Genomic DNA, 10,049 nt, shown 5'->3' with positions numbered 1-10,049 from the left:
TCGAAAGCACTAAAAACCCTGGAATTGTCCGCCCACCTCTGCCCTGCCACCCCTGCCACCCCACCCCTGCCCTGCCACCCCTGCCCTGCCACCCCTGCCACCCCAGCCCTGCCCTCCCTGCCCTGCCACCCCTGCCCTGCCAGCCCTGCCCTGCCACCCCTGCCCTGCCAGCCCAGCCCTGCCACCCCTGCCCTGCCACCCCTGCCCTGCCAGCCCTGCCCTGCCACCCCTGCCCTGCCAGCCCTGCCCTGCCAGCCCTGCTCTGCCACCCCTGCCCTGCCCGCCCACCCCGCCCTGCCACCCCTGCCCTGCCACCCCAGCCCTGCCCTGCCACCCCTGCCCTGCCAGCCCTGCCCTGCCAGCCCACCCCTGCCCTGACAGCCACAGCAGTCAGCAGGCAACGCCCCCGCATAGAGCAGGGGATAGGTACCTTTGGGGCGTCTTTGGGCTACCGCTTGGGGCGGCTTTGGGCTACCCTGGCGGTGACGCCGGACGGGCGGGCGGACGGACGCCAAGCCACGCACGCACGCACGCACCCAGCGCGCCGCCACGCGGTTCGCGATGACGCAGCACGCAGCACGCACGTCGGAGCGCGCGGCGTGTTTCAGGCGGGAGAGAGCTGAGGCGATGGCGGCCCCGGGGCCCACCTCGGCCTCGGCCTCGGGCTCGGAGGAGGCGGACAGCGGGGACTCGGAGGCCGAGCAGTTCGAGTGTCAGGGCCACTGCCCGGAGCTGTCGCGCCGCCAGAACGAGCAGCGGAAGCGGGGCCTGTTCTGTGACCTGACGCTGGCGGTGGGCGGCCGCGAGTTCCGCGCGCACCGCTCGGTCTTGGCCGCCGCCACCGAGTACTTCGAGCCGCTGTTGGGCGGCAACTTCGAGGAGTCGCGGTCGGAGCGGGTGGAGATGCGCAAGTGGAGCGCCGAACCCGGGCCCGAGCCCGACACGGTGGAGGCCGTCATCCAGTACATGTACACCGGCGGCATCCGCGTCTGCACCGGCACCGTACACGAGGTGCTCGAGCTGGCGGACAGGTGACAGAGAGAGAGAGAGAGCACTGACACTCACTGTCACACACACACACACACACTCACACACCCTCACACACACTGTCACACACACACACACACACTCTCACACACACACTGTCACACACACACACACACACACACTGTCACACACACTGTCACACACACACACACACACACTGTCACACACACTGACACTCACCCTCACACACACACTGTCACACACACTGACACACACTCTCACACACACTGTCACACACACACACACTGTCACACACACCCTCACACACACTGTCACACACACTGACACTCACCCTCACACACACACTGTCACACACACACAAACACACTCACACACACTGTCACACACACACACTCACACACTGTCACACACACTGTCACACACACACAAACACACTCACACACACACTGTCACACACACTGTCACACACACCCTCACACTCACCCACACTGTCACACACTGTCACACACACTGTCACACACACCCTCACACACACTGTCACACACACTGTCACACACACACACACTCACACACACACTGTCACACACACACACTGTCACACACACCCTCACACACACTGTCACACACTGTCACACACACACTGTCACACACTGTCACACACACCCTCACACACACTGTCACACACTGTCACACTCACCCCCACACACACACACTCACCCCCACACACACCCTCACACACACTGTCACACTGTCACACACACTGTCACACACACTGTCACACACACACTCACACACACACTCACACACACACTGTCACACACACACACGCACTGTCACACACACCCTCACACACACTGTCACACACACACTGTCACACACTGTCACACACACCCTCACACTCACCCTCACACACACTGTCACACACTGTCACACTCACCCCTACACACACACACTCACCCCCACACACACCCTCACACACACTGTCACACACACACTGTCACACTCCCTCACTCACACCCATTCCTCACTTACTCACTCCTCCACAAAAACATTTTTGTTTTTGTGGAGGAAATCAAATCAAATCAAATCATCCGAACCTCTTATGTGACTGTGAAATTATAGCACAGTGCTTGTTATAAAGTATTTTTTATTAAAAGCCATCCCTGCTGATTGTTTTATTATCTGTTCAGAAATGGGAAGCTGCAGCAGGAAGTGGGCAGTAAATATGTTTAGAGTTGATATTATTTTTATTACATCAAACTACATGGCAACAAGGGCTAATGAAACCCCTAGTTTTCAAAATGTTTCTTTGCGTTTAGATCATACATTATTAATTTGGCTGTTTGTTCACAAAGCATCTCTGCCGGGTCACCAATGCAGCCAGAGCATAAACTGCAGGGACAAACCTCTGTGCTTAACAACTTAAAGTTTCTAAACGTTTGGTGCGTGATGTTAATTTTAAACAAGCCTTTGCTGTGTGATGTTGACACCAGATGTAATTAAAACCCTGTGTTTTTGTTCCAGGTTCCTCCTGCTGCAGCTGAAAGAATTCTGCTGTGAGTTCCTCAAGAAAAAGCTTAATTTGACCAACTGTGTGGCTGTCCATAGCCTGGCACACATGTACTCCCTCGACCAGTTGGCATTGAAAGCTGCAGACATGATCCGTAGAGACTTCTCCAAGGTGGTACAAGATGATGAGTTTTACACTCTGCCTTACCACTTGGTCAGGGACTGGCTTTCGGATGCAGAGATCACGGTGGACTCTGAGGAGGTGCTGTTTGAGGCTGTGGTGAAGTGGGTGCAACGTAACCCTGAGGAGAGGGAGAAGCATTTTGAAGAATTGTTCAAGCTGCTGCGCTTGCCCCAGATGAAACCCACTTACCTGACTCGGATTATCAAGTCCGAGCGGCTCGTGGCTGAAAACGAAAGCTGCCTGAAGCTTGTATCTGAAGCTGTGGAGGGTCATGCACTGAGGTCTGAGAACCTTCAGCCTGGTGGTAACCTAGAGCACTGGGCCTCCAGAGTGATGTCATTTCAACCCCGCTTCGGGCAGAACATGGACGTCATAATGGTGGTTGGTGGAGTGTCTGAGGGGGGGGATTACCTTAGCGAATGCGTAGGATATTTCATTGATGAAGATCGATGGGTGAATCTTCCCCACATTCACAACCACCTAGATGGACACGCTATGGCAATCACAGAGACCCATGTGTACGTGGCTGGCTCCATGGAACCTGGGTTTGCTAAGACCGTCGAGCGGTACAGCCCAAACCGCAACAGCTGGGAGCAAGTCAACAACCTGATCACCAGGAAGCACTCCTTCGGCCTATCGGCCGTGAAGCAGAACCTGTACAGTATTGGTGGACATGGGAATTTCAGTCCGGGTTTTAAAGATGTTGATGTTTATGAACCTGCGCAGGACAGGTGGCACCACTTGGAATCGGCCCCAAAAATCCTGAGAGACGTGAAAGCGGTCAGTGTGGAGGATCGCTTTGTGTACGTCACCGCCCGCACCCCCGTGGACACCGATAACGAGGACGGACTGGAGACTGTGAACGCTAAGTATGACACCGACACAAGACAGTGGCAGGACGTGACCTCCCTGCCCCTGCTGGACAACTACTGTGCTTTTCAGATGGCTATTGCGAGCACAAACTTTTACCACACGGCTTCCTGCTGCCCCAAGAGCTACTCGCTGACGGACGAGGAAGCCAAGCAGAAGATCTGCGCCAGGACGGCGGATGAAATCCTGGAAAGTTTACCGCCGGAGGTGCTGAGCATCGAGGGAGCTGCCATCTGCTACTTTCGAGATGACGTCTTCATCATTGGCGGCTGGAAGAACAGCGATGACATTGACAAGCAGTACCGGAAGGAGGCGTACCGCTATTGCTCTGAGCGGAAGCGCTGGATGCTCCTCCCGCCCATGCCTCAGCCACGTTGCCGGGCAACTGCCTGCCATGCGCGGATCCCTTACAGGTTCCTATATGGCTCTCAGAGGTATCCTATGCCCCAGAATCTGGCCAGGCAGAGAGAACGGATGCAGCAAATGCAGCAGTTACATCGACGGTCTCTGAGTCTAAGACGGCAACTCCAGCCACAAGTTGAGTGTTAAGCTCGAATGTTTCGCCGAAGCAATTTTCAGCCCCACCTCCAGCACTGTCAGAGCGATGGTAATCAGCAACCCTGTAAGCAAAAATCACACCCATCCGGCTGTGCTCAACAGGCTCCCAACTAATGGGAGCAGGGAGTTGGGACAAGAAATTGTCGAGGCTTTGTACGAGTTACCCGGTTTGTGCTGATCGTGTAATCTCTTGTCATGGTGAGGCGGTGCCCAGCAGAAGGCCAAGTGTTTGCCCGAAGTCATTCTGGCCCTGGATACCTCCTGCATTTCAGAGCAATATTGGAGGCGTGGGAACAAGGCTGTGGGTGGCACTTGCCTTGAGCAGTTTGGCTGGACCGTTTCGATGAGAGCTGAAGCTGTCCTCTGGGTTGGTGCAAAGCTGGATTCCCGCTTGTGTCCTGTGCTTACGTGGAGAGATCAGCTCCTTCTCTTGTGTGTTCTGATACGGTGGTTTTAATCAGCATGATAATCGTATATTCAGTGCAGTCGTTAGTCATTTCTTGAGAGCAGAGCTTTTTAGTTCTTTGTAGGAGGTCTCAAAATGTTTTTAGATATTTCAGTTTTTGAGGTTATAATTGCTTCACCACAAAACAACCGCAACAGAGAAACTAGTGTCTGCTTATGTGCAATGGGGTCCCCTGGGTGGGGCTGGGCTACTCAATTACTTTATTCCTCGTTCCCAAGTGCCTGGTGTCCACTCTTTGATCTCCTCCCCTCACAGGGTGGGGGATCACAGCCACAATCCAATGACCTAACCATCTTTGCTAACATTTCATTATGAAGAAAAAAATTAAATGATTATGGAAGTTGTGGTTGTAGTTTTCTCCAATGCTGTGTGTAACCTTTGGGAGTTTGACAGAGGTGTTGGGTTGGCAGATGTTGTTCAGGGTGGCTGATTATGTGCTCGGGTAGTATATTTTGTTTACCTCCTTTTTAGAGAAGATAAGGTTGATCTGGGCAGCAACTTAGCTGTTTGCTTGTATTGATATGCAGTTTGTGACCTTTCTCCTTAAAGCGTTTGTGTCACTGGACAAAAAACGTAGATCTTTTAACTATTTTTCTGCTGATCCTTTGCTGCAAAGATAGTTTGTGTTTCCACTGTGAGTCCTGGTCAAACAGTGGCTCTAATTTGGGTGTACATTAATTAGGCAGAATTTACAATAGCTCATAGATCATCTACTACATTCCTGGCCTTTTTGGTGTTGCTCATTGAGCCTTTCTTTGGGTTCCCCCTGTGTTAAATTTCACTTTTTTTTCGCTATTCCAAGCATTCCACTTTATAACCTTTTCCATTTTGCCTAATGCATATTTCCACATTGTTCTGTTTTTCCAAACACTGAAATCCGATTAAATGTATTATTCGAGTGAGATAATTGAAACAAACTGATAATCGTGGCTCTACTGTACGTGAACCATGAAGGAATGTTTGGGGGGAATGTGACAGGAAATAACCATCTCCCTGATTCCAGCGGATAATTGGGGACTGTTGAGCTGGGGTGAGAAAGTCTGGTTCTGTTCAGAGTCAGGAGGCTGAGCTGCATATGGACTGCAAGGCCTGTCTGTCCAGACTACATTGCTATTCCCAGAGACGGTTTTGGTAAATTCGGCTCTTATTCATTTTAGCGAGAGGCCAAAATCTGCTTCCAAGCCCAGCTCAGCCTTTGCTGAATGGGCTGCGGTTCTGAGCTACTGTCTGGTTCCTTGAGAATACGACTCCAGTTAGTGAAGGTAAGTAACTGATCAGAAATCTTTTTAACTTCTCTGCGTTTTATTTGCATTTAGTTCTCTTTAACCGCCAGGTTGGCAACTTTGATCAATTAGAATCAGGACTAGGGATTCCCTGACTGCAGCTCAGGGGGTCAGCTCAGTGGTTGGACTCACCATACTCTCAAGAACAGCTCAAGCCAAATCATGTGAATTGGAGGAGTGTTTTGAATGACTTGTAAGTTCTTAGAAAAAAACACGGCAAACAAGCTTGAATGACTTTCAGTGTAACAGAACGCTCCGGGCAGATTGCCCAGACGCTGGTTATTGTGAAAAGATTCCAGGCTGATCATTGTTTTGTTTTTGTATGGGAAATACACAGAAAACCTTAGAACTCAATCTATTCAAACTGCTGGAGGATAGTTTGTTTCATTTCCTGTTTGATTTGTAATAGCACCCACCATTCTTATTTTCCAACTGTAGCTGCACTGTGGCTGAGGCTTCATAATACACAATGTGTGGATCCAGTGCACACTCTGCTGTGGGTTTTATTCTTAATTTTGAGTGGGAGAAAGTGCAATTCTCCAATATGCAATCTGTGGAAAAGTAATTAAACAGGTTTGGTATGAAGAGCTGAGCGGCAAACTCCACATATAATGAAACACTATATTCAGACATTTCTCTTACTTTTTTTTACCTCATTCTCTTCATCCAATATAACAATGGTGGAAACCAGGTTTTTGCACAAAGCACTTGTTTGTCTGTCTCCTGTTTTTACTGTACATTGCAGCTGATTGTGGTTTGTCTGGACAAATTATTATCTGAGCTCAAGTTGACCCGTGTTTCAAAGAATTGAGTGTGATATAATGGGGCCCTTTCATACAAACATTTGAGCTCTGCACTCCCTTGAAAAGAATACTTTTCTTACTCTATATGTTTCAAAATACATGTTGGTTGTTTAAATACAGTATTGTGTTTGTAACATTCTGATTTATAAGTGTATGTGAGTATATATTGTACTGTTGAGTTCTGTGCCATTCCCTTGTGCTGTGTATATAGGAACACTAAAGTAGGATTATTGCGATTCCCAAATGTATTTTTCACTGTTATGTTTTCATTGTAAGACTTCTCAGAGAAGGGACAATCTCTTAAATTTATGTCATAGTCTTAATCAGAAGTCATTCTGTCTTCGGCTTGGAAGTGATCTCTGTTTAAATTCATGTTTTGTGATTGCGTTTGTAACATGACAGCTCATGTGTTGTGCGCGTGTGTTGTGTGTGTGGAAGGGATGCCGTTGTGTGTTTGATACGTGATCCATTCCCTCAGTGGCCTACTTTGTGGAGCTAGAGTCAGTGCCTCGAGAAGATTTTTGTATAGAATTATTTTGATATGAGTAATTGGTGATGTCCTGATTTTAGTTTTGTAGGGTTGCTTTCAATTGGGATGGGGAGGGGAACCATAAAGCCGTCCTTTATTTTTATTAGCGGTCTGTGTTCAGCTGTTTTTTTTAAATGAATGGTTTAAATTAAGTGCTGCCCGTTGTGCTTCTGTATGTGTCTATAATAAGATGTAATTTTTATTCGTACCATGTGTATAATCTTTGTGGTAGTGTAAATACATTTTTGACTGGGCTGCTTAAGTACCATTAAGCTGTCAGATATCACACATTAATGCCATTCTTCCATGTGATTGTCCTTTTTTTTTTGGTTCCATTCTGCAACTACATTCTGGCAGTCAGTTACACGGTACAAGTCTTGACTGTAATGAACACAAAGCAGAGAGACTGTGAGCAACAGGAAAAAAAGCAAAGTACTGCAGATGCTGGACATTGAAATGACAACAGAAATTGGTTGGGAACACTCAGCAAGTCGGGCAGTATCTATGGAGAGAAGAAAGTGAGAACTCTGTTCTGATGGAAGGTCGTCCACCTGAAACATTAACTCACTTTCCTGTCTCCCGTCGATGCTGTCTGACCCGCTGAGTGTTCCCAGCCACTTCCGTTTCTGTTTCTGTAATCAACAGAGTTGAGTGTTGGTTTTGTTTAGTTGTAGCTTCCCTGAGACGGATCAGCCCTGGGGTTGGGCCACGTCTGCTCATTTCCAGATTTCTAACTGTAAACCGTTGGCCCGTTTAGAAATCTGGAAATGAGCAGACGTGACCCAACCCCAGGGCTGATCCGTCTCAGGGAAGCTACAACTAAACAAACACACAGAACACAGAGCTGCTCTGTGCTGGTTTCCTCCAGGGAAGGAAATGCATTTCAGCTTTCGGCATCCGACTTGTACACAGCTTGAAAACCGTTTCTGATGCTGAGATTTCTTTCAATTGAAGTCTTGATGCTAACAACGCCTTTTAATTTTTAGATTCAACACGCGCGCATTGTCACAAGTGATGGTAAGTGATACTGCAGCATGTTTTAGCACATGAGGAATGATAACCTCTGCTTGTTGTGATCTTGAACACAGATTGGGAGATGTTACACCGCAATGCACCTTTTTATCCTGCTTCAACGTACAAGCAACAAATCTGCCTGACCGTAAGCCCCACCAGCCACCTCCTGTGTGTGCTGTGGTTTGGGAGAAGGTTACACACTCCGAATATACCCTCGCTGACCATACCCGTTTTAGTCTGTCTTAAGCGCCTGTCGGGACAGATTTTATACTCCAGGATTCCCTGTTTGTTTTACTGGATCATGGCACTGTTTGTGAGGTGTGACTGCCAGGCATTGCCAGGCTTGTGATCGAGTTCCCTCACTGACCAGTGCAGGATGAGAGCTCAGTATTAAATAGGAATGAGTGTACAATGGGTGAAAGGGTCCATAGATGCACTGAGCGTAGACAGGACCCGTTTAAAGAAAACTTGCTTCGTTTTCTTAAATACCTGAATTCTTGCATCCGGGTGTTGAGGGTTGACCAGTTTGCTCCACTTGTGGGAGGGATTCTCCTCCTCTCCGCTGCCTCCTGTTCACTGTCAAGTGGCAATAGGAGCATTGGACAAAAGGCAAAATTCTGCGTATGCTGGAAATCTGAAACAAAAACAGAAGTGGCTGAGAACACTCAGCAGGTCAGGCAGCATCTATGGAGAGAGGAAAGTGAGTTAGTGTTTCAGGTCATCGACTCCATAGGTGCTGCCTGACCTGCCGAGTGTTTCTAGCGACTTCTGTTTTTACTAGGGAGCGTTGGGTCTGTCCGATGCCATGTTATGTTCCCGCTCCCCTCCACCTTTCAACTGGAACTTCGCGAATACATAAATTCATAAATACATTCCACAACTTTACTCTTGCTCATCACCTTGTTCAGGTGTTCATGAGGTGTTCAGGTAGTATTTCCCAATCTGTCGTTGCAAAGTGTGCAGAGTGAAAAGCTTGCAACTATTTCAAAGACTAACCTTGTGTGTCTTCAGGAGGAACCCAACCCGTCTGTGTCTTTGTAACAGTGTTCACAGACTCATAATAGTTTTATGTTTTTTTTAAACTAACAGTCTTCCACAATTAACTTTTCCGTTTACCTGAGTTACGATACAGTGATGTGAAATCTGTAAGTGTTTAATTGTAACATGAAATATTTCAACTAGTGCTTCACACTATTATTGGTGATTTTAATCTGTGTTACGCAAGTTGCTGGAGCAGCGCATCTTCATTTCAAACAGTCTGGTAACGTTCAAGTAATTATATTTGCTTTGTATGTGTGTGATTTCTATCTCCCTCCTGCCCAAGATGAATGTTTTGCTACCGTGTGGTGGGTCGGTCGAGAGGTGGCGACGGGTACATTCCAGGTGGGGGTTTAAACTCAGGCTCTGAATCAGAGTCGCCACCGCTTTACTGCCAGAGCAGAGCGGCTGCACATTGTGATCGAGGGAACCTCTTGGTGTAGGATTTGGCTTCTGTATAAGTTTGTTCCTGTAATTGTGTGCTGCTGTTCCCGAAAAGCTTTTGTTTGTGAAGTGCAGTTTTTCCCTCGTGACGTTTCGGTGCTGCTGGCTGTGTACCGTGTGAATGTAACTGTTTGGACTAATGGGAAGAGGAATATATTACACGTAAGAGAGGTCATGTAATGTCTGTTGAATACTGTACTCGGTGAATTCCTCTACCCAAGTAGTGCAGACGTGACAGATCTAAGCTAACATGCATGTGCATGTACATCGTGATGGTTCAGTAAAGTAAGTCATATACTGCACATGAGCTTTGTTTTTTAAAATCTGTACAATATCTTGTCAA

General features: G+C 48.2%; 1 protein-coding gene across 1 annotated transcript; it reads left to right on the top strand.

Moving 5' to 3' along the window:
• The first annotated feature begins 561 nt into the window (after positions 1-561).
• Positions 562-7,406, top strand: klhl11 (kelch-like family member 11). The gene is made up of 2 exons (XM_007904398.2): positions 562-1,031; positions 2,533-7,406. The coding sequence occupies exons 1-2, from the start codon at positions 562-564 to the stop codon at positions 4,118-4,120; spliced, it is 2,058 nt and encodes a 685-aa protein (XP_007902589.2). The 3' UTR covers positions 4,121-7,406.
• The last annotated feature ends 2,643 nt before the right edge of the window (positions 7,407-10,049 follow it).

The sequence above is a fragment of the Callorhinchus milii genome, unplaced genomic scaffold (genome assembly GCF_018977255.1).
Source record: "Callorhinchus milii isolate IMCB2004 unplaced genomic scaffold, IMCB_Cmil_1.0 Scaffold23, whole genome shotgun sequence".
Lineage (NCBI taxonomy): Eukaryota > Metazoa > Chordata > Chondrichthyes > Chimaeriformes > Callorhinchidae > Callorhinchus > Callorhinchus milii.
This window is presented reverse-complemented; position numbering and strand designations above follow the sequence as displayed.

Bases quoted from the DNA above. Each gene is read 5' to 3' on its own strand.
- klhl11 (XM_007904398.2), top strand. From the start codon at position 562: ATGACGCAGCACGCAGCACGCACGTCGGAGCGCGCGGCGTGTTTCAGG. The intron at 1,032-2,532 runs GTGACAGAGAGA...TTTTTGTTCCAG, and splicing joins GTGCTCGAGCTGGCGGACAG to GTTCCTCCTGCTGCAGCTGA.